Here is a 24,698-nt window from a genome sequence, read left to right as displayed (position 1 = left end):
TGGCCTAAGATGAAATGGCTGCTCGATGGAGGCAAGCTTCAAGCATCTCAGAAATACAAATCATCCATGTAAGATCTTTTATTCCTTCTCCTCCGCTTCTAACCTTGGGGCTATCCTTGTACCAAGGCCCTGCTCAACAAAGCAATGTCAGCGCTACGTGAATGTTAAAGTATTGGAGTAGTTGAGTCATAGTGCTAAGACTGCTGTGAGGAAAGGACATCAACAAAATCTGGAGTCAGTCAGTCATTATTCCACAACCACTTCCCTGACACACGCTATCTCACCTGTCACAACTCCCCCCACCAACACACATATACATCCACTCTCCTCTCTCCTGACACACGCTATTTCACATCTCACAACTCCCCCCACCAACACACATATACATCCTCTCTCCTCTCTCCTGACACACGCTATTTCACATCTCACAACTCCCCCCACCAACACACATATACATCCTCTCTCCTCTCTCCTGACACACGCTATTTCACCTGTCACAACTCCCCTCACCAACACACATATACATCCTCTCTCCTCTCTCCTGACACACGCTATCTCACCTGTCACAACTCTCCCCACCAACACACATATACATCCTCTCTCCTCTAGATCTCTCCTGACACAAGCTATCTCACCTCTCACAACCCCCCCACCAACACACATATACATCCTCTCTCCTCTCTCCTGACACACGCTATCTCACCTCTCACAACTCCCCCCACCAACACACATATACATCCTCTCTCCTCTCTCCTGACACACGCTATCTCACCTCTCACAACTCCCCCCACCAACACACATATACATCCTCTCTCCTCTCTCCTGACACACGCTATCTCACCTCTCACAACTCCCCCCACCAACACACATATACATCCTCTCTCCTCTCTCCTGACACACGCTATTTCACCTGTCACAACTCCCCCCACCAACACACATATACATCCTCTCTCCTCTCTCCTGACACACGCTATTTCACCTGTCACAACTCCCCCCACCAACACACATATACATCCTCTCTCCTCTCTCCTGACACACGCTATTTCACCTGTCACAACTCCCCCCACCAACACACATATACATCCTCTCTCCTCTTTCCCAACACATGTTCTCTCACCTGTCACAACTACCCCACCCACATCACCCCTCTCCTCCCTTACCTTGAGGTTGACCCAGCACCAGGACAGCATGAACTGGAACTGCGGTGTCAGTGACAGTGATTCTCCCTCTCGCTCCCCCGATACAAGGCTATCAAGTGCAACACCCAGCTCTGCAAACGATGGGCAGCTCTCTATAAAAAAAGAGAGATCCTTAACTTTGATTTCTCACATTTGTCAACAACCAGTACAAGATTAGAAAAGACACCATTTTCCTAATATCCACAAATGCTGAGCTTACATAAGCTCATGCGAACGTTAAAACATTAAAGTTACAATATCATATCAGACTAAAGTTCAATGCCTTGATACCCTGCTTGGATGCAAAGATCTTAAAGTAATATTAAAAAAGCAGTTACCACTTAGACAATGTCTGAATGTTACTCATAGCTTTGAACAGTAATGTTATTTACAGAAAACACACATTTACAAAGAGGAATAATAAAAAATTTAAAGATGTGAAAAAATTCATTATCTCATACAAAAGAACACATTTCTGAAACAATGCATAATAGTCAGAGTGGGACAACCCTCATCACTCACCTTTCTCATTGCCACCAGAGGTCACTGACAAGGTCATCTGAATCACCTTCACATTGACCTTCAGCAGATCCAGAAGCAGACTTTCAGGAAGGTCCAGGTCACAATGAGCTTGCCGAGACTTGAGACATAACGTAATGGCCTGTATCAAACCTGTAATAAGTAATACATTCAGCTGTAGTCTGTTTCAACAATTACTCGTATCATGAAGGCATTTATCCTCATGTTAATATTACAATAGTGGGGATTAAAATTCAGGTCAATGTTGGATATAAGCAGAATCCAAACAGCCTCCCTGTATCCTGACACCAAACAGAAACGGTAGCTTACATCAATTTTTGTTTGTCTAACCTCAAACTGGCCACCTGTTGGTTGGTTGGTTGGTTGGTTGGTTGGTTGGTTGGTTGGTTGGTTGGTTAATTTGTTGTTTAACGCCGCACTCAGCAATATGCCAGCTATATGACGGCGGTCTGTAAATAATCGAGTCTGGACCAGACAATCCAGTGATTGACATCATGAGCATCAATCCACGCAATTGGGATCGATGACATGCATCAACCAAGTCAGCGTGCCTGACCACCCGATCCCGTTAGTCGCCTTTTACGAAAAGCATAGTCGCCTTTTACGACAAGCATGGGTTGCTGAAGACCTATTCTACCCCGGAATCTTCACGGGTCCTTAAACGGTATACGTGTGCTACCCCGGAATGGGTCTATTCTTCACGGGCCACCTGTGCGTACCATGAATGGAGCTCTCTCTGGACGCCAGCACCAGGTTGGTCTTGGCCAGCACCAGAGATTGCTGGATCTCCCCCAGCAGCAGCTGCAGGAACTGAGGATGAGCCTGGGACGAGGCTGTCAGTGTGCAGGTGAAACCTCCTCCCGACTCCCGGCTGAACACTGCCCCCTGCTCACCTGCATACCTGGCAACACGGTCTGGGAGTTAATGCATCAGTTCTATCATGGCATACCAGCTCAGTTTGGGGAATGTAGAACTAGACCAGAGATCTTTACAACACTTCGAGTAATCGGTGGTGATAAACCAAGGATCTTGTATTCAATCCAAAATACATGTATGTTTATTTTTCAACAAATCCCCATTCAAACATTCAAAACATATTGTCAAGTATGCTAACTATATGCATGGTTTTTTTTCATATAATTTCCGATCCAAGTTTTCAACATTACCGGAAACGTGATATTTCCCCGGATGTAGAAACTTTTACTGTTGTCAGTTGTGGTAAAGCATGTGGTGTGCAACATCTGCAATTGTTTGGTGGTGGTGGTGGTGGTGGTGGTGGTGGAGTGGATCAAAACTTGAATGAACAGAGTAGACTTGCTACTTTTCACAAGTAGACAGTGTAGACAACAGACAACAAATAACACATGATCATATGAACTGCTAGCCCACTGAAATACCATGCTGCAGTTTAACATGAATACCCCACTCAGACACAGTGCACTGACTCCGAGGCGACCAGGCCTTGTTTTTGCCCCTTAATGCCGAGCTCCAGACAGGGTAACAACAAGTAACATCTTTTAATGTCTAAGTATGACACGGACGGGGATTGAACCCCGGACCTCCCTATCTCTGGGCGGAAGTTCTACCACAAGACCACAGAGGTGGTCCCTGACTACAGACAAACTCACTTGACAAAGACGATGTTACAAATGAGTGCACCACTCTGAGTCTCGTATGGCCGCGGGCTGCTGCAGAGATGGAGAGCAGTACAGAGAAGGTGACAAGCTAGTTCCCCGGGGTAGCATCCGGGTTGTCTGGGCGCGGACCACGGGAAGAAACGCATCAGGAGCTCCGCACTCAACTCTTGCACCTGGTAGAACCAAGTCTTTTAAAATCAGTGACTCCTTTATATATAATGAAATCACATAATAGATCAATAATAGATTCAAGGACATCTGTTGGTTTGTTTTTGTGTAAAGAGTGTACCTTGAAATTTTGAATACCAGTGTGTTCCACCAAAATCAACAAAAAAATGATAAACATATCTGAAACAATTAAATACGATATCCATAAAGCAAACTGCACAAAATGGATTCTGCCCATCATGTTTAATATGCATCATCAGGAGACAGCAATGAAAGATAAGGTGAAGGCAACAGTTCATATCGTCATACATTATTTACATTGATATACATGTACATCAAAATGACAAATGACAAATAATCAATTGATATACTGCTATTGCTACAGAAACACCTCACCTCGTCGGCGCCGTCTGTGATGCAGGAGCACACGGCCACCATGGACCTCCAGGAGAAGAAATCACACAGACCCAGGTGGTGAGCATAGTCAACAATCTGTACACACCTCTCTGAAACAAGTTAAAAACATCACAATTGTAAGGGAGAGAATTTGTGGATGTCAACTTCATTTTTATGAGGAACATTATTATGACAGACGCTCTATTCACTAGGCTCCAAACAGACGTTCTATTCACTAGGCTCCAAACAGACGCTCTATTCACTAAGCTCCGAACAGACGCTCTATTCACTAGGCTCCGAACAGATGCTCTATTCACTAAGCTCCGGACAGACGCTCTATTCACTAGGCTCCGAACAGACGCTCTATTCACTAGGCTCCGAACACACGCTCTATTCACTAGGCTCCGGACAGACGCTCTATTCACAAGGCTCCGAACACACGCTCTATTCACTAGGCTCCGAACTGACGCTCTATTCACTAGGTTCCGAATAGAGGCTCTATTCACTACGCTCCGAACACACGCTCTATTAACTAGGCTCCGAACAGACGCTCTATTAACTAGGCTCCGAACAGACGCTCTATTCACTAGGCTCAGAACAGACGCTCTATTCACTAGGCTCCAAACAGACGCTCTATTCACTAGGCTCCGGACAGACGCTCTATTTACTAGGCTCTGAACAGACGCTCTATTCACTAGGCTCCGGACAGACGCTCTATTCACTAGGCTCCGAACAGATGCTCTATTCACTAGGCCATGGAGATGATCCCAAATGAGTTAAACAGTTCAGGTGACAGTTTACACAGAGAGCAAGGACACTACCAGTGGAACGCTGTGGTTCCTACTGTTGAAGACTGTTTATTGGTTTACCTTGAGCCTGCCCCCTCAGCGGCGTTCCCCCACCGGGCACAAACACCACGGTGTCGTAGATGACATTCAGGATCTCCAGGCAGGTCTTGCGGCGTTGGAAGCTGGCGCCGGGCAACAAGCTGTCCATCAACGTCCCATGCAGCCAGTCAAGGAAGCCCAGGGACCTGACTGCCAACAGAACAACAGATGGAGATGTGACCAGGCGACCTTCTTACAAGCAGAGATGCCAACCCTAGTTGAGGCTTTGGCGTAATCCGTGGGTAAAAAAGTAAAATTTCATTCGAAAAAGAAAAATGTTGAGAGTGAGTGAGTGAGTTTTATTTAACACCGCTTTTAACAGTATTGCAATTATATCACGGCGTGTCAGTTTAATGTGGGAGGAAAGCCTAAAGTGATGCAGGTCTTAGATGTTTACCACTTCAGTGAAACCCACAAGCATGGGTATGGTGCTGACAAACCTAGAAACATAATCGGGGCGAACCGGGATTCGAACCCACAATCATAGGTTTCTGGCGTGCCAAAGGGACGTAACTCTGCACAGTGAATTGCGGAGCCTTAGATGATTGGGCCACCCGTGCCCCAAAAATGTTAAGAGTACCATGCCATGATGCTGGTTTTCACTTCGACATTTTTGTCAGGATGGATGCACGTGAAGCATGGCTAGTGATGTAGCTGCACAAGCAAGCCGCACTCTGTTAAAAACAGGGCAATAAAACGCCAAATATGCAGAAAAAATTTATTCAACTTGCGTTTGTATGGCTAAATATGACTAAACCACAAAATTGAACATCAATCCAAACTTTGAAAAAAATGAATATTGAAAAAGTACTCAAAAATAGAAGTTCCCATCGTCCCGAGGCAAGGGAGTTAACTGACTATAAAAGTCCAGTTTCCCTTGCCAAACTAGGCTGGAATTTCCCTTGCCTTGGGAAGAAGAGAAGTTCCATAAGTAACGGCATGCGACGACATCATCAGTGACAAACATCGGGGTAACATATAAAACAAATACATATTTTGAAAAACTTTGGTAATCATAGATTATATATCACTTACGAAAGCATTTAATTCAAGCTGTCGTGAGAGGGCAAGCCCCCCAAACCCCCTGATATTTTAGCGAAGCGACAAAAATGGCATCAGAACACTTCATTTATGCCCAAAGCTGTTAAATCATGCTTGAACAATTTCAAATCTATTCAAGATTCATCAGAAGATGACAAATCCCCCAGGCCCCCACAATAGCAAAAGGCACCACTTCAGCCCCTGGCTAATACATGTACCCAGTTTGAATGAAAAATCTTACACAGTTTTCAAGTTATGCTCCGGATACGAAAAATTTGGATGAACAGACGGATGGACAGACAGTTCAGATGATGACTACATCCCCCCGCATTATATGCCGGGGAGATCATGAGTAATAAGGATCCAACAAATACAACTGCTAATTACAATTAACTACAAAGTTTCGGAGTCAAGGAAGACAAAACCTGTATCTAGCTTGCTTCACACATAGTATAAGCTACTCCTGTCAGTTTAAGAGTATTGAGAGAAATAGTTGAACCGAGCAGTCATGTACAAGCTGCAACTCTACTGTGACAGCGTCAACAGCATCAACGGGATCGCCAGCATCAACAACATCAACCTACCCAGTTCTCTCTCCTGCTGCTTCTTCTTGATCCCTGCCAGACAGCCATCACGGAGTCGGATCATCAGTTTCTTCATGCTGGAAGCCAGGTTTTGGCGAAAAGGAGCTGAATCTACTCGCAGACACAAGGGGAGACCACTCTTTAGCAGATCCACCTCCTTCTCAGTTAGCAATTCTGTAGAATATAGAAATGTTGATACTTTCCTTTGTAAAAAAAGCATGTATCAACCAGTTAGTAAATGTCATTGTACCACATCAGCAATATTACAGCTATATCACATGTTCCTGTAAATAATCTGAGTCTGGATGGACACACCATTAGCAGCCAGTCACACACTGCTGCATCTTTTACCTGGACTTCTGACAAGCAGTATTCACAAAGGACCATTTCTGACCAGGAATCTCCTCAGGGGCCAAGCTAGAGGTACTGGGGGTGTATTCTGACCCTGAATTTCCTTGGGCGACAAGCTAGAGGTATGAGGGGGGATGAGGGTATATTCTGACCAGGAATCTCGTCAAGGGCCAAGCTAGAGGTACTGGGGGTGTATTCTGACCCTGAATTTCCTTGAGGGACAAGCCAAAGGTATGAGGGGGGATGAGGGTATATTCTGACCTGGAATCTCGTTGGGGGACAAGCCAGAGGTATGAGGGGGGATGAGGGTATATTCTGACCTGGAATCTCCTCGGGGACCAGCCAAAGGTATGAGAGGGGATGAGGGTATATTCTGACCTGGAATCTCCTCAGGGGACAAGCCAAAGGTATGAGGGGGGATGAGGGTATATTCTGACCTGGAATCTCCTCGGGGGACAAGCCAAAGGTATGAGGGGGGATGAGGGTATATTCTGACCTGGAATCTCCTCGTGGGACAAGCCAGAGATACGAAGGGGGAGGGATGTGGGGGGAGGTATTCTGGCCTGGATATCAACCAGTATAATCAAAATGAAACAGAAATTAAAAAAACAACTTCACACAGCATGATACCCACACAGCTATTTGAAACATGTTTTATTGCCAACAAGAATACCTGTTTGTTTCATCGTTATACAAAGGAAAGCGACTGCCTCCCCTCTGACGTCTTCATCTCTCGAGTACAAGGCTTCGGTCAGCAGCTGAACATTCTAGAATTCAAACACAAATTAATTATTTGCTGCTCAACAGGTAGCACCCGCCACTCTCACAATTAATAAGAAACCAAAGGGAAAATAAGAACAGGGTCAGGTGAACCAGTGAGTGACAGCATGGACAACAACCTAAGCCAGCGGGAAGGACTCACACCATCCTATCCTCATGTTGGCTAAAGAAAATAACAGTCTAGGTTCTCAAGCAGCGCCCGCATAATCATAGAGTCTGACGCATGTTTCGTTTTTATTTCCATTTACAATAAAACATCACAAGACATGATGTACTGTATGCCAGACAATGTTTCATATGCAGAGACAAAGATTACCTAAATAAGCTCGGAAATATCAAACGGCTGTTCACCCATTTTCTCCCCTATCTATGGGTGATTTTGTTTAACATATACTTAATGTCATGGTCAATATCATAAGTGCAAACAACTAATGTTCGTTTCAAGGAGAGTTCACGGTGAGTTGATGTGACTTGCCGATCAGTTCATATACGATTTCTTCAAAAAATTTATCAACAAAATTGAATGAAATCTTGGATGAAAGTAATGTACGATAAAAGTTTATGAACTTCAAGTCCAGATACACAATGAACACATTGATAGCCAGATAGTGTAATAACAGCACAAACTTGCATACTTTAGGAGAGATTTGTTGACATGCTTCTTCTGGTGTTGTGTGCTCACGATAACATCTTCGCGTTGTGAAATAAAATCAAAGCTCATTGTATGTGTGTATTATGCATACTGGTAGTCCAACAGTAGTCAATTAATGGTAAAGGAATACATTTATGCTGGGAGGCCCTTTCCCAGGCTTATTTGTACACAACTGTTTATTTAGTTAAATACTAGTCTGAACAACAACAAAATAAAACACCACCACATGCCCATGCTATATTTTCAAAAGCTATTGCCCGAGAACCAATTCTTTTATTTTTTTAAGCCTTAGCTGGCCATTTTTTGTTATTATTATATGATACATTTATATTGCGGAAGAATCCAGGTACAAGTATCTGCTCAAATGCATTTTTATTTCTTCCCCTATCTAGTGGATCCATTTGGATTCCATTCTCAACTCCCTGGGGAGTATACAAGAATGAGGTGCTGGGAACATATTCCGACATAATCCCAATGGAATCTCAGTTACTGACATAAAAAATACAGCTTCTTAGTTCAAGGTTCCTAAACAAAAGACAGCCAATAAACAGTAACTAAATATAGATCCGTACTGTCAGTAACAATTGAAATCTAACTTCATACCAGTGATATATAACTCAGAGGCTTCAAGTAAATGTCCCAAGCTGTAGGACTTACGAAATCCTGTTCCTGGAGCCCCTTGTTCCTGGTGCTGCGGAGGATGACAAGCCACACGTACAGGGCCCGCCTGCTGCGCGCCTCACACAGGCTCTCACGTCTCAGCTCGCACACGTGACGCAGCAGGAACGCTGCAGACACTGGTAGCAACTTCAGCGTCATTGGGATCCAATAGTCACACATCTTCCTGAACAGCAGGCTGAGGGAAACATGCAAATAAGGCTGTGCTCCAAATGTACATATTATGATAGACAAAATGATGCCTGGCAAACACACTATGCAACAAATATTATATTATGAAAATGTATTTTTTAGAGCAAAAATATCATTTATACTTACCCTTATCACATCTTATTTCAAAAAGGCATAGGAAACGTTCTGTACATTGATCCCAGAGAACAGAAAAACAGCTCACACCAATGCACCTCTGAGCATTTCATCAAACCGGCAACTCATCACTCTCTTATTCTCTTTCTCATTCTCTCGGCCGAAACACGTTAGAGGTGGAAGAGGGGACGCCTAGGTTGGCACTTAAGCATACCATGGAACCAGTCTGACCAGTCTGACCAGTCACTGTCAAGGCTCCCGTGCACGTGATCGCGAGAATTACGTGTTGACAGAGAATCGATCAACAAAAACAAATATGACTTTTAACGAGTCAAAGTATGGCATTTATGATATATGTATCCATTCTCTGTCAACTAAAGTTCATTTCAAGGCGTCAATAGCGGTAATCTGACCGTGGTTGCTGTTAATAACAGTGAGTCTTCCGATCTCTTCACACACGATTTCGGCGAAATTAATTATAACAATATTCAAAGGAATTTTGAATAAAATTAATGAAATAAGTTACAAACATAAGTCGAGATATACAAAGATCACTTGTTATAGCCAGACAGTGTAATTACATGATTAATTTGAGTACTTCAGTATGGATTTGTTGACATTGTATTTCCGGTGTTACGTGCTCACAGTAATGTCTCTCAATGAGGGAAAAAACATCAAACCTCATTAATTCGTGTATAATGCGCACCCCCTTCTACACAGCTGTGTTTCTTGGAGAAAAAAAAGTGTGCGCTATACTAAAGAAAATATGGTATGAGTCGGGATAATCAATCATAAATATTTTCACTCTAAACAACCATGAAATACTCATATCCCTGCCCCCTTGTGTGCTAGGCAAGAAATATTGTACAGTTTTCAAGATCTGCTCCAGAAACAAGCACTACTACCATTTTCAGTCTAAGATAAATGTCATTGCTATGGAAACTTGAAAAATCTATTTTCAAAAATCCCAAACTATCAAAAGACAGCAGTTTACAACTATACCTATCGATGTGCCAAGTTAGGTGAAGAAATATTGTACGGTTTTCAAGATTTGCTATGGAAACCAGCACTGGCGCCACATTCAGTCTGTCAAAGTTGTTGCAATGGTAACTTGAAAAAGATTTTTGTAAAAAATCTTGAACTATCAAAAGGCACTAGTTCACCACTAGACCTATCTATATGCCAAAGTAAGTGAAGAGGGGTAGAGACATAATAAACATGACTATGGTCAGCTGTGACATCAATGCTGCAGAGTACATCAACATTACACATGTGCTTTGTGTGTACTTTCATCATCTCACGTAACTCCATCTATGATTCGAAGACTTACGGTTCATCACTGAAGAGTCCAGCCAGGAGAATGTCCAGCCACGCCTCTCTCCACAGAGTCAGCTGATTCTCCTCCTCACAGACATTCCTGTAACCATTGGCAACAAGATAAACATAAGAAAATGATGTTAGTCGTAACTTACACGTTCTTATTTGCTTCTTATCTTCTTGCAGACTACATCCGTGGTCTAGTGGATAGAGGGTCTGCCAGGAGAGTGGAAGGTCTGGTGTTCGAACCCCGGATGCATCATACCCGAAAGATGGTACTGGTTGTTACCATGCATGCATGCACACACGCACACGCACGCACACGCGCACGCACACGCACACGCACACACACACGCACACGCACATGCGGTGCATGCACGTTCCTATATAAGTGCTATAATCTTGAAAGGGATAATAAACCCCACTTCACCTCACCACCGTAAGTTAGTACTGGCAATGACCAAGATTGAAACACTCCAGAAAAAGCAGAGTTATATTCAAGAGAAAAAAAAGACACATCTGAAAAACTGTTCTCATACTGACCAAAACGTTACCAGCAGTTTACTAAGTGAGTGAGTATGGTTTTAAACCGCTTTTAGCAATATTCCAGCAATATCACGGTGGGGGACGCCAGAAATGGGTTTCACATATTGTACCCATGTCGGGAATCAAACCTGGGTCTTCAGCGTGACGAGGAAACACTTTAACCACTAGGCTACCCGACCTCCCCAGTTCACTTAGAATCTGTCCATAGTTTGAGCAATTTGTCAGTAGTCATTTTTACCAGTGTCAACCTTACACATGTTACGCTGAACAAATGACTGTGTCTTCTTTAAGGCAGCAAGACACGACAAGATCTCATGGTGTAAATCCTTGATTTTACATGCTTTTTTAACATAAAGCTTTAGTTGACATCAGCTGACCAAGGTCATCAGCCTTTCATTTGACCATTCCGTGCATCTGCTCAATATTTATTACCCATAATGCAACAGGTTTATTTCAATCATGCTCAATTGGTTCAAAGATTGGCAGCGCCCTTGTAAAATGATACATGGTACAATGATCCATGTCAATTTAAAAATTTGTTTTGATAAAGTTTGCATTTATGCACAGGTATGTACCACCTCATGTCTTTCCAAATTAGAAGTTATATTAATTCATCAGTTGAAAACTTGATTTTATACCATCTGTGATTTTTTCACCTGGATTTGAAGCCCATGTTCCTCATTCAAAATCCATAGGAACGACTGACAAAACATAGGAGTCAACAGATCTGTACAAGTCCAAACTGCAGGTTTAATCTCACGAAGACTTCACAACTTCTGTAAAGTACCTTATTTGCTGCAAACAGCTCTTGTAAACATCCGCAGCAGGGGGTGACAGGTCATTCGTTGCCATGCACTGCAGGAGATGTCCCTTCAGGCATGCATCAGCAAACAGCTGGACGATGAAACCACGGGATTAGTAAAGCACAGTTTTAGATAGTTCACAAATATTCCAACCCAACATTTCACAAATGCAGAGATTTTGCTAGAAATATTTAAATGATTGGGGATTTCTACCAAACAAGTTGGGAATGCAAGAAAGTCATAGCCAAGATCATCAATGTGTTTTTTATATGGTCCCAGTCCGTCTGCATAAAATCTTAAATGGAAAATCATCGATTCCGGTCAGATTGACTTTTCTCAATATATCGCAGGGATGTCCTGGAATTCATTCACTTTCATTTTCTAATAAAAATGACAATCGTGAGTATTTCAGATTGTGCTTACATCCAGCTAGACTTTGCGAATTCTTCACTAAGGACAGACTACTTTGTGATTTAATTACATGTAATAACACGAGTTGTTTTGGCTGAACTTCGTTTTGATGGAAGCTCTCCAATACGCAAATGTCCGATAAGTAAAAGTAGGTGGTTTGACTACTGCTACAGTGGAGGGCACAGCTGGTTTGGTAACACCCTTGGGCTTCTTTTCAGAGGAAGGCCTGCGTTCTGCTTCCAAAGATTTCGACCGGCGGTCAATATTACGTTTATGGCATGTGCGTATATATATATATATTAGGGGTGTCACGATAAATCGAAATATCGATATATTGCTATTGGTAAGCACTCAAAGTCAATAAATTGATAGTTAAATCAGTTTCCGATCAATAGTATCGTTTTCGGTTAGGAATATCGATAGTTTCGATTGTATTTCCCATATCAATAAATCACATGCAATGTGGTTGAAATTTGTTTTTCCCTACATCATGAGTGGTAGTAATTTACACATGGTAATGTGGAAGTTTCTTTTTCTTAAATTATTAGGGCAAAGAAAAAATCCAAATCAGCCATATCTCAAATTTTACTTTTTATTTGTTGTCATGGTTATCACATTCAAACTTCAGTTTCAAGGTTTAGTTCAACTCTAAAATCCATCTAAAATGATACATTGAAAACTATCGATATTTATCGCAATAGTTGCTTGCAATATCAATAGTTATCACAATAGTTTCTTTCAATATCAATAGTTATCGCAATAGTGATTTCCACACCAATAGTCACCCCTAATATATATTTGGAAAACTTTTTCCAAGAGGTGAGAACACTGGGAACATCTGTAATCCTTAGAGCAAAGGCCACGACAGTCGCAACAAAGACCATGGGGATATGCAGTGGAACAAGTAAGTTGGCATTTTTTACAGGCCAGGCGTTGATCATGTTTATCAATTAGTGTCATAAATGTTCATATAAATGAAGAGCTAGCTCTCAAAAAATAAATAAATTGTATTCTCCAGAACTCAATACTTGTCTCCACAGCATGGTGATGAGAAAGAGAATGATGTGGCAGGGGTAGTCAGGTGATCAGGTCGTGTAAGGTCACAACGCACGAGATTACAGTGCGTGACCCATTTGTTTGGGTGTTGACCATGGTGATGCTGGGATGTGAGGTGAGGTGAAATTGGGTTTTACATCCCGTCCAAGATTATTGCACTAATATAGCGACGGGCATGCACGTGTGTGTGTGTGTTTTGCTGTTTGTACTAGTCTGGACTGATGCCTATTTATAGTGCTAGCACACTGAGATACCATGCCGCAGTTTAACATGAATACCCCACACAGACACAGTATACTGACTCCGAGCCGACCAGTCCTTGTTTAAGCCCCTTAATGCCGAGCGTCAGACAGGGTAACAACAAGTACCATCTTTTAACGTCTTTTGGTATGACGTCTTTGGGGATTGAACGAACCCCTGACCTTCCGCTCTCCGGGCGGATGCTCTACCTCTAGACCAAGTAGGCGGTTATGCTGGGATGTGTTTGGGCTAAATGTTTTTAGAAGCTGGAAACTTTGTTCTAGCCAATTTCCACATAAGTATCAAAAGAAGACGGAAGAAATGCAGTGTGAGATTGGACTAATTGCTTTTCAGCATGCTGGTAATCCAGAACTGGCACAATTGTCATAGCCAGAGCTACGATAAGAACTTCTGGCAAATGAAACAAAACACATTGTCTTATGATATTTGCAAAAAAACAACAACACATTTCACCGATTACCTTTCTGATGTCTATGTATGGCAGGAGCAGCTTCAACAGCTTGTACTTCCCCTTCGCATACCACGGAATGTCCAGGAGTCGAGACAGGAGTTGCTCGCTGAGTCTGTCACTGTCCATCCCCCTGTACGTCCTCTCCCAGCTCCACACAGACAACACCGACTGGAATATCTCACACACAAAGACTGCCACGCCATCTACTGGACTGTCCCAGTTGAGAAACACAAGCTTCAGTGTTTTCTCAAGGTATACTGAATCCTTAGATGTAAAACCAACTGTGTCATGGTCTGAGTGTAGAATAGGAAGGCATTTGTGTAGACTCTTGAACCAGTGGGACAGAATTTGAAAGGCATGATACTGATTTGACGTCTGGTCACCACAAAGCCTCACTACTCTCGGGAATAGCCTCACTAACAGTTGGTTGTCACGGACTGGTACTTGGAATGAGTTACCTCCCTTGTCAGGTAGCAGGATGTCAGTACGGAGACTCAGGATGTCTGGACGACAACACATGAGTACAGCTCTAACAAGCGCCAATTCAGCAAACCTGTTGCTCTCCTGGCCATCCATCTTCAAAATATTCATCTTAAGATGACCTAGGTGGCAGCACCCAGATCCATCAGCAATGACCTGGAATATCTGACCGAGGCTCTCAACGCTTGCATGTGGATCTGGTGACTGGTTCAGCAACATGGCCACAGATGTCCCGCCGAAGAGATAGACGTCGGGAGAATAGCCCTGCAAAACAAGCAGCATCAGGGAGCATATCGGGAATAAACAGTGAAAGTCAACAATAATCAAATCTGGACTAGGAAAACAAGGAGTTTGTGGCATCAAACAATCGATGTTGCTCAGGAATCAATTAGCCAGTGCACATTTAAGGTCAAGAAAAGTACAAAAATTGATTGCGATTTTGTTGCGAATATCAATTTCCCTTGATACATTAAGTCAATTTCTGAAAGGAAAAAAGTAATAACATTCGTAGAAAGTACTCCAATGTCCTAAAGTATTAAAATCTGCACAGTTGCTATATTACGTGCCCCTTAAATCTAGATTTCCTTTGAGCCACATTTCAGTCACCCCTTACAACAACTATGGGGTATTGGAGACACATGCTGCCCACGAAAGCCTTTGAGGCTGTTACAAAAGAGGGTGCCTACGTATAGGATATAAACCGCCTCCGCGGGCTATCCGTGAAAATAATGCAGTCCGGAAAAGGAAAAGCCTGCGGGCCGTAGGCCCAAGGGCTTTTCCTGCGCTGGAGTGCATTATTTTCACGGATAGCCATAGGAGAAGGTTTATATCTGACTTATAAACCGACGGATATGAAGATGCTTTTTTGTTTACATGACATAACTTTAATTCTGAAATTTCAATTGTAGCACTCAAAAGTTCTCAGTCAAAAGCGCACAGCTCGAGAATCCTGTGGGCAGAGGGATTTTCGGAGAAAAGAACCTGTTGTAACAATGGTAATGTATCACTGGAGGTTTATAAAGAATTGTAACAGCTATTTACAGATCCGGAGGTCAACCTAGGCGACTTGGTGGATTGTAAGTCACCACAGCGGCCTGTGACTTTGCTCATAATATCAACAAATTGTTTGTCTTGTCTGGACTCGATCATTTACAGCCCCATCGTCATACAGCTGGAAGATTGCTAAATACAGTATCTAACAACAAACTTACACTGCAGGTTAGAACTGCCAAAAGGTTTTGAAAGAGTAGTGAGACATGCTCCATGAGGTGTTCAGCATCAACTTGGTTGTGCAGCCACACGGCACGGCGCAGATCCTCACTGAAGTGTTGTGCCACCTGTAGACTGATCTGCAACACAGGAAACAGAGGTGTCCTCCTTACTAACAGGTGATGGGCCGGTTGGGGATGAGGGGGGAATGAGGGCTGGGATGAGGTGAGGTGAGGGGTGATGAGGTGAGGTGAGGTGAAATGGAGTTTAACGTTGTGTTCAAGAATATTGCACTTATATAGCGGCAATCAGGGTAACGTTTCTTTGTATGACACGGACAGGGATCAAGGCCCCGATCTTTCACTCTCCACTAGGCCACAGTGAAAATAGCCCAAATAGTCACTAACTCCCAGTGACTTTGTATAAAATCTGCAGGAATTTTAATAAAAAGTGACAGCTGTTCATGTTCAAGTCGGTTATCCATCAAAGTCCATAGAGAAGTTGACATGATCACCTTATCACAATGTTGTAGTTGGCTGGTTGTTTAACGCCGCACTCAGCAATATTCCTGCTATATGACGGCGGTCTGTAGATAACTGAGTCTGGACTAGACAATACAGTGATTAATATCATGAGCATCGATCCAAGCAATTGGGATCGATGACATGCATCAACCAAGTCAGCGAGTCTGACCACCCGATCCTGTTAGTCTCCTCTTACGACAAGCATAGTCGCCTTTTACGGCATGCATGGGTTGCTGAAGACCTATTCTACCCCGGATTCTTCACGGGTATCACAATGCATAGAGGGTGAGCTGGGTGTCATGCTGAACAGTATTTCAGTTAAGATGATGTGGGAGTGAATGAGTGAGTGAGTTGGGTTTAATGCTGCTTTTAACAGTATTCCAGTTATATCACGGCATGTCAGCTTGATGTGGGAGGAAAGCCAGAAGTGATGCAGGTCTCAGACGTTTACCACTTTGGTACGGGTATTGTGCTGACAAACTTAGAAACATAATCAGGGCGAACACAGATTTGAACCCACACTCATAGGTTTCTGGCGTGCCCAAGGCATGCAACTCTCCACAGAATGCATTTTCACAAGTAATATTTATGAAATTTTGCATTAACCCAAACTCGTAACGACTCAGGATTGCAATAGCTTTCTGAAACAAGCTAAATCTGGCTGCAGAACACTATCAGAACAAGCCAAAGTTCAACAGTTAAGGGAGAACAACACACAGAAGAACTGCACAACTGAAAAAAGCTCAGTATTAGGGGTGAAATCATACGGCAAGGTCACGATGCGATACGTATCACAACTCATAGGTCATGAGACCATATGCATCGCAATACGCATATTTACGTCAAATCGCATGGAAACTTTTAGACAATAAATATTTCAGAGCAAGTTCAAAAAGAAATGCTAGCTGTAGTTCGGAGCTGCTATTTTTTGTAGTGAATTTGAAACACTAATAACAACACACATTGCTACATCTAACTCACTAGCTAGGGGTCATTAAACGAGTAGTATGTAATTTATTTCAGCAAGTGTATCATCTTGTATCGATACAGAAAAAAATGTATCGTGTATTGTATCGTCACATGAAAACTCACGATGCACCGATACACCGATGTATCGTTTCACCTCTACTCAGTATGTTTCGCATCATGATACTGGTGTTGCAAAATGTATTGATAGTAGGTAGGCCAAGGCATATCGTGGCACCCAAAATACATATCTACCTTGACCACAGTGTACATTGAAGGTGCCTGCTGTGGCTGGGCGTCTTCATGGAGGATGCTGTCGATGGTTGTATGCAAGCAACAACACAAGTCTGAAAGATTCCTGCGAATTACCTCCCTTGCCACTTTACTCTGTTCCATAACACAGCTAACTGAAACAGGTATTATTGTTGAAAATCAAATCGATGTTTGTTTATGAATTCATAAAAATAGTACAGCAATATGTATCAGGGCTGTATATTGGCATGAACTGTATTGCAATATATTCTATGCGCTAAAGCAAAGATTGCACAACATAGTCTAGCTAAAGGGGTCGTTGTTGGCACATGTACCACAGATATGTACCATACTATCCAAATGGAGACAGGGGAGATAACAATGAGAGAGAACAATCACTTCTGCAGTTTTGTCAATAAATTTCTAAGGGAAACATAATTTGTGAATGAAATTCTGTGTAGATTTTAGCTTAAATCAATTCATAATGAAACGTGTTATATTATTATTTTGCACAAGATACCGGAAAACAGAAAACAAATTGTAATAAATGTTTTTTGAAAAGCGTATTGCAGTATACCAATAATACTGTGCATTCCTAACGTGTATTAGGTGCTCTAATCTGATTACCAAGGCCACGTTATGGGAAACAGTCGTCAGCAAACATTCAATACAGCTCTTAATATTGTTGATTGTGGGTACAAAACAAATCAGTAGCCCTTTGTTATGAAGCAAGAGATACTTATACCACAGGTTTCAAACCAGTGGATTCATCCTCTGCTCCCCACTTCCGACACAGTCATTGTGGACAACTAATCCCCTCCTGATCCCTGTGGGACACGAACTGTACCTTTTAAAAATTAAGTGAATGTTGTTTAATGCCTCAGTCTGCAATATATCGCAGCAACCTCAAGTTGTGACCAGACAGAAACAGTAAATGAGTGAGTGAATAAATTAGGTTTAACGACGCTGCTTTTAACAGTATTCCAGTTATGTCATAAAGTGTCAGCTTCATGTGGGAAGAAAGCCCAAATTGATGCAGGTATCAGACGTTTACCACTTTGGTGAAACCCACTAGCACAGGTAGGGTGCTGGCAAACCTGGAAACATTATCAGGGTGAATCGGGATTAGATTCTACGATCATAGGTTTCTGGCGTGCCTAAGGGATGCAGCTCTGCACAGTGAATTACGGCGCCTTAGACATCTGGCGCACCTGAGCCCCCCTGAAAGCATGAACGGAGGACCTGTTCTGACCAGGAATCCTGACACGGATCAGCCACGGAGGACCTGTTCTGACCAGGAATCCTGACAAGCAGGAGCCACGGAGGACCTGTTCTGACCAGGAATCCTGACAAGGATGAGCCACGGAGGACCTGTTCTGACCAGGAATCCTGACAAGGATGAGCAATTGAGGATCTGTTCTGACCCCCAATCCTGAAAAAGATGAGCCATGGAGGACCTGTTCTGACCCCGGAATCCTGACAAGGATGAGCCATTAAGGACCTGCTCTTACCAGGAATTCTGACAAGGATCAGCCATTGAGGTCCTGTTCTGACCAGGAATCCTGACAAGCAGGAGCCACGGAGGACCTGTTCTGACCAGGAATCCTCACAAGGATGTGCCATTGAGGACCTGTTCTGACCAGGAATCCTGACACAGATGATCCATTGAGGACCTGTTCTGACCTGGAATCCTGACAAGGATTAGTGAAAACCACCTTATCCCCATTTTATCAGCTCTTTCTAGCGGCACTTATCGATTAGGAAACTGGACAGATAGAGATGTTCTTCCACCCCTGTGCTGAGAAATGACAGACAAAAACTTGTACTCTCTCTATGATTCCAACACAATAAGTACATAGGAAATGCACTATCGAAAATATATGCTCATTTATTTGAAGGCAAGTGTTTCAGGAAGCAAACCATATTGCAGTTTCCATGGGACTACGATACATTGTGGCAGGGCTGTTACTGAGGTATGTTCCAAATTGGGAATCTATTAAGAAAACACTATGAACAGTCCATAGGCTCTGTGTAGCAACAAGTCACTATCAAACTTGTTTTTTGGCAGCGGTACAGAGATACTACTACTGCAGCTAACACTCCCAAAAACCTTATTTTCTCAGCTCTTTCCAAAGGCAGGGAGCACCTATTCTGACCCACATTAACAGTGGTGAACAATATGTTAGACAGCAACATACGAGTCAGAAATGTCAGACAGTAATATGTGAGTCAGCAATATATCAGACAGCAATATGCCAGACAGCAATATGTCAGACAGCGACATATGAGTCAGCAATATGTCAGACAGCAATATGTCAGACAGTAATATGTGAATCAGAAATCTGTCAGACAGCAATATGTAAGACAGCAATATGTAAGACAGCAATATGTGAGTCAGCAACATGTCAGACAGTGATATGTGAGTCAGCAATATGTCAGTCAGCAATATGTCAGTCAGCAATATGTCAGACAGCAAAATGTGAGTCAGCAATATGTCAGACAGCAATATGTGAGTCAGCAATATGTGAGTCAGCAACATGTCAGACAGCAATATGTGAGTCAGCAATATGTGAGTCAGCAATATGTGAGTCAGCAATATGTCAGACAGCAATATGTGAGTCAGCAATATGTCAGACAGCAATATGTGAGTCAGCAATATGTCAGACAGCAATATGTGAGTCAGCAATATGTCAGACAGGAATATGTGAGTCAGCAATATGTCAGTCAGCAATATGTCAGACAGCAATATGTCAGACAGGAATATGTGAGTCAGCAATATGTCAGACAGCAACATGTGAGTCAGCAATATATCAGACAGCAATATGTCACACAGGAATATGTGAGTCCGCAACATGTGAGTCAGCAATATGTCAGACAGCAATATGTCCGACAGGAATATGTAAGTCAGCAACACGTGAGTCAGCGATATGTCAGACAGCAATATGTCAGACAGCAATATGTCAGACAGAAATATGTCAGACAGCAATATGTGAGTTAGCACAGTGTGCCTGTGTCCTGTCAGTGACCAGGTGTGCAAATCTCTCCCCTCTGAGTGGAATGGGGGGGGGGGGGGGGGGGGGGGGGGGGGGGGGCATTACATGACACTAATACAGCTACATCCCACATGAGAGTCCGGCTTCTCAGGTGGTCAGTCAGCTGTGTGGTAATCCTGTAAGCAGCCATGGCTGTATTAGCTGTCTATTATTGGGGGGTGGGGAAACATTCTCCCCTGGAATCCCCCTGGGGGTTAGATAAGGTAAGGGAAGGGATTTAGGATTACTCTAACATCAGTAATACTCAGAGTAAAACTTAACAAGCCATTCTTGTGAACAGAAAATGTATACATGTATATGATTAACTTCAATAAGGCAAAAATTACAATAGAATTACAATGTCATTATCTTCTTGTGTACATTAAATAATCATGCAGTTTAATTACAATCATGTCAATTAACTTTTGTCATTAAACTTTTGAGGTCACAGAATTTGTTAACCATTGACAGAGAATGAGTGAGTGAATGTAACATTTGTCTAATATTCCAGCAATATGTTGGTCTGTAAATTGAGTCTGGACCAGACCATCCGCTGACTGAAATCATGAGCATCGATCTATGCAATTGAGATACGATGACATGCATCAACAGGTCAGTCGATCCTGACCACCCGATCCCATTAGTCGCCTCTTACGACAGGCATAGTCACCATTAAGTACAAGCATGGGTTGCTGAAGACCAATTCTAACCTATGAGAAAAATTCAGGTAACAGCTGAAAGAAGGTTTCTACCTTTGTGCAGTAAATCAGTGTTTGTAAGCAGTTCCTGCACTCTGACAGTCATCCGAGACTCAACCACTGGCGCCATGGAAGGCGGAACACTGCTCAGAACCTATTGTGAACAAAAATACACCATTATCTTCAGTTACCTGTAGTTTGTCAGCTGTCTGATAGGCAAGTGAGAGAGTTTACATTAACTATACTGTATCCAGAATTTCAAGTTAATACCTTGTTTAACTAAAATACATATAGAAATCCCACAGTGAACCAGGTGGAAAACATTTACCACAAGCACTGGCATTGTCTTGACATCTCTCGGATTCAAAACCAACAATCAGTTGAACATTACAATTACAGCAAAGGGACACAACTCTGCAACATGAGTTGCGACACCTGGAGTGAGTGAGCGAGTTTTGGTTTTACGCCGCTTTTAGCAATATTCAAGCAATATCACGGCGGGGGACACCAGAAAAGGGCTTCACACATTGTACCCATGTCAAGATTCGAACCCGGGTCTTCGGCGTGACGAGCGAACGCTTTAACCACTAGGCTACTCGACCGCCCCTGCGACACCTTGAACTACAGACTGGTGGCTGTCAAAATACACTCATCCAATAAAATAACTGAAACTAATCATTCAATTATTAAAATTATTTTGGAACTTGAAATAATATGATCACCTGATATTCAGATCTTTTCATTTTAATGGCAATATAACCAGTGCCAAAGTAAACAATTCAAAGTAAAAAAAGAAACAGAAACGTTACATATCGAAAATAACTGACAAAGCCGTGCCTTTTCAATTTGTTTGGACAGTTTTGAACATCCCAGACATGTGAAGTAGGTGTCCACAAGATGAGTGACCAGCTGACCCCCTTCAGAGCCGGGCTGCTGCAGCGCGGTTCCCATTTCCTCCAGCCTTGACACCAGCGTCGGGAGATGACCACGCCCATGTTCACTAGACACACATGATGTTGTATTCACAATAACAAAGTATTATTTACGTTTCCAAATAAATATTTAATGTCTTAAGAGCACAGTGTTCTATTCATAAGCAATAGCGGCATGTTATATGAGTTATATGAAGTTCCATTGTACAACAAAAACATCATGAATTATGTCATTTTTCTCAGTTGTTATTGAAAGATTCCCAAGGGACAGAAAAGAAATATCATTGACCTGTTGGCTACATACCCCGACAGCAGTGTGCTGATGACAAAACCCAAACAAATCTGGACCATCCATCTTGCATCATACCATTCTTTCTTTGTTGTTGTTGTTGTTGTTGTCGTTGTTTAATTGCACTCAGCAATATTCCAGCTATATGAATTCAGTATGTAAATATTCAGGTGTAGACCAGACTATCCAGTGACTGACTTCATGAGCATCATCTGCACATTTGGGATACGATGTCATACATCAACCAAGTCTGATCACACGATCACATTAGTCGCCTCTTACGACAAGCATGGGTTGCTGAAGACAAATAATAACTCGGACCTTCACAGTGCTTACAACACATGTATATGGTTATATAATCATCACCGTAATAAAACAGGAAGAATTGTACTTACCTGAACAAACAGAGGTCCTGGAGCAGAGATCCACACCTCTTGTCCATGACTGTTCTGAAAAGTGAGTTTAAAATTGTCTACATCTTTCATGTCTAGATGCCAGCCTTGTTAAGCTTGTACCAACACTCCACGAAAACAGCCAAGCTAAAACCGAAAATAGCTCAAAAGCTCGAACTAGCTTTTACGTCTATTACGTCTTTGTTCTTTGATAGATTGTTGTCACATTTACTGATAATCCAGGTAACATATAAACCTTTACAAACATTGATGTATCATTGATATAACTTCCACTTACAAAGACGACAATTTCTTTGTTATAAAGATTCATAATCCAAAGTGTCTCAGTGTTCTTTGTAGAGTAAGCAAACGAATTAAATCAATATCAGGCAATATCCAGCTAAAAAACATGGAGGTCTGTAAATTACGTTTGTACCAGACAAACCAATCATTGACAACAGGAGAAACGACTACTGCTTTCAGGACACAATCAGTCAGATCACACACTGAACTATCAGAGTGAATAGTCAATTATAATCAATCAGTTTATCTATTAACGTCAATGTATAAGCAGCATTTTTTTCCTGCAAAGCTTAAATTGGAAAAGTGATGTGATTTACTGTATTGAATAAGGTCAATTTTTACTTAAAGGAGTTGGTTTGGTTTTATACCGCTTTGATCAGTATTTCAGCTATATCACGATGTAGCAGCTGAAGTTAGATGAAAGCCCAAAGTGATGCAGGTCTTAGCTGTTTTATGAAACCTACAGGCAAGGGTACTGAAGTCATAGCTGTCTGGCATGCCTAATGGATGCAACTCTGCATAGCAAGTTGTAGTGCTGTCAACTTGATTAACTAGATTCATCTAGACTTGGCCAACCACGCTCCCTTTTACCTAAGTGAGCTGAAGTATGTGTACACTCATGTGATGGGGACACTGACCGACGGAATACACAATCACACAGGTACCTAATTGCTGCGTGATTTCAGGGACAAGTATATAATTACACCACGTAACACTAAATGGTGTTAATTGGGATGAACTCGTTAAGTAAAGGCGATACTATAATCCTGGAATCCACTGAGAGTTGATGCTTTACATATGAAATATTGGAGTCACATGTGATATTGTTGGGGTTGTCTTCTGGAAGCTTAAGTTTTCTTTCAAAAGATTTAACACAGTTTGTCTCATAGTCTGGGTAACCTCCTATATTTCCAATGACCCAGTGGATTGTATTTTGAAAATCATTTTATTGAAACATAAATGGTAAATCAGGTTGTCGGCATCACTTTGAGAATGTGCTTCATTGTTACTTGGACTCATTCTAATGACTTGTGTTAAAGGCATTGATATGGCCACAATTGGTTATCACATATTGAAAACAAGAAACACTTTCGCATAAATGTTTTACACATATTTGGGATATCCCTACCTTAGTAAAGTACAGATTCTAGTATCAAAATGGAAATGCGGGATTCAACCCAAAAATTGTACAAGAATCTGTCCTTTATAACGAAAGAAGGATATCCCAAATAACATTTGTAACATTTGACAACTTTCTAAATGCTATTGTGTGTTCATACCTTTCGCATAGGTTACTAATTACACAGAGGCGTCAGACCGTGACGGCGAATACACCTTCGCATCATTGGCCTACAGCCTGATCTGTTTTTAATAACAATGAAAAGATTTTTATTCACTCAGACAAGACGGGTATTTCTTGCCATTTCACATTCTTGTGTCTTAGCTTTATGTCAATTATTTATGCGACATATTCTGCAAGCAGATATTATCATGCGATGTCCGTAAAACTGTGATCTTAGCTCGAATTAACTTAGGATGTCTTGCAAATATCTTTATCACATGTTTTCACTCGAGAAA

General features: G+C 42.1%; 1 protein-coding gene across 1 annotated transcript in view; it reads right to left on the bottom strand.

The window, feature by feature from the left end:
* The window catches only part of LOC139442531 (tRNA (32-2'-O)-methyltransferase regulator THADA-like), a 38,979-nt gene extending 14,492 nt beyond the window's left edge, over positions 1-24,487 (bottom strand). Inside the window, exons 1-18 of the mRNA XM_071223348.1 lie at positions 24,401-24,487; positions 22,821-22,874; positions 22,042-22,204; positions 21,259-21,358; positions 17,478-17,629; positions 15,735-15,872; positions 14,053-14,787; positions 11,849-11,955; positions 10,529-10,615; positions 8,872-9,070; positions 7,456-7,549; positions 6,432-6,605; positions 4,789-4,956; positions 3,920-4,029; positions 3,347-3,528; positions 2,438-2,619; positions 1,701-1,850; positions 1,161-1,291 (exon numbers count right to left, since the gene is read on the bottom strand). Coding sequence (XP_071079449.1) covers positions 1,161-1,291; positions 1,701-1,850; positions 2,438-2,619; positions 3,347-3,528; positions 3,920-4,029; positions 4,789-4,956; positions 6,432-6,605; positions 7,456-7,549; positions 8,872-9,070; positions 10,529-10,615; positions 11,849-11,955; positions 14,053-14,787; positions 15,735-15,872; positions 17,478-17,629; positions 21,259-21,358; positions 22,042-22,204; positions 22,821-22,867 — 2,919 coding nt within the window. The 5' untranslated portion in view covers positions 22,868-22,874; positions 24,401-24,487. The remainder of the gene's footprint in view (positions 1-1,160; positions 1,292-1,700; positions 1,851-2,437; positions 2,620-3,346; positions 3,529-3,919; positions 4,030-4,788; positions 4,957-6,431; positions 6,606-7,455; positions 7,550-8,871; positions 9,071-10,528; positions 10,616-11,848; positions 11,956-14,052; positions 14,788-15,734; positions 15,873-17,477; positions 17,630-21,258; positions 21,359-22,041; positions 22,205-22,820; positions 22,875-24,400) is intronic.
* Between the last annotated feature and the right edge of the window lie 211 nt (positions 24,488-24,698).

The sequence above is a fragment of the Haliotis cracherodii genome, unplaced genomic scaffold (genome assembly GCF_022045235.1).
Source record: "Haliotis cracherodii isolate W230 unplaced genomic scaffold, xgHalCrac1.p SCAF_5, whole genome shotgun sequence".
NCBI classification, from domain to species: Eukaryota; Metazoa; Mollusca; class Gastropoda; order Lepetellida; family Haliotidae; genus Haliotis; species Haliotis cracherodii.
This window is presented reverse-complemented; position numbering and strand designations above follow the sequence as displayed.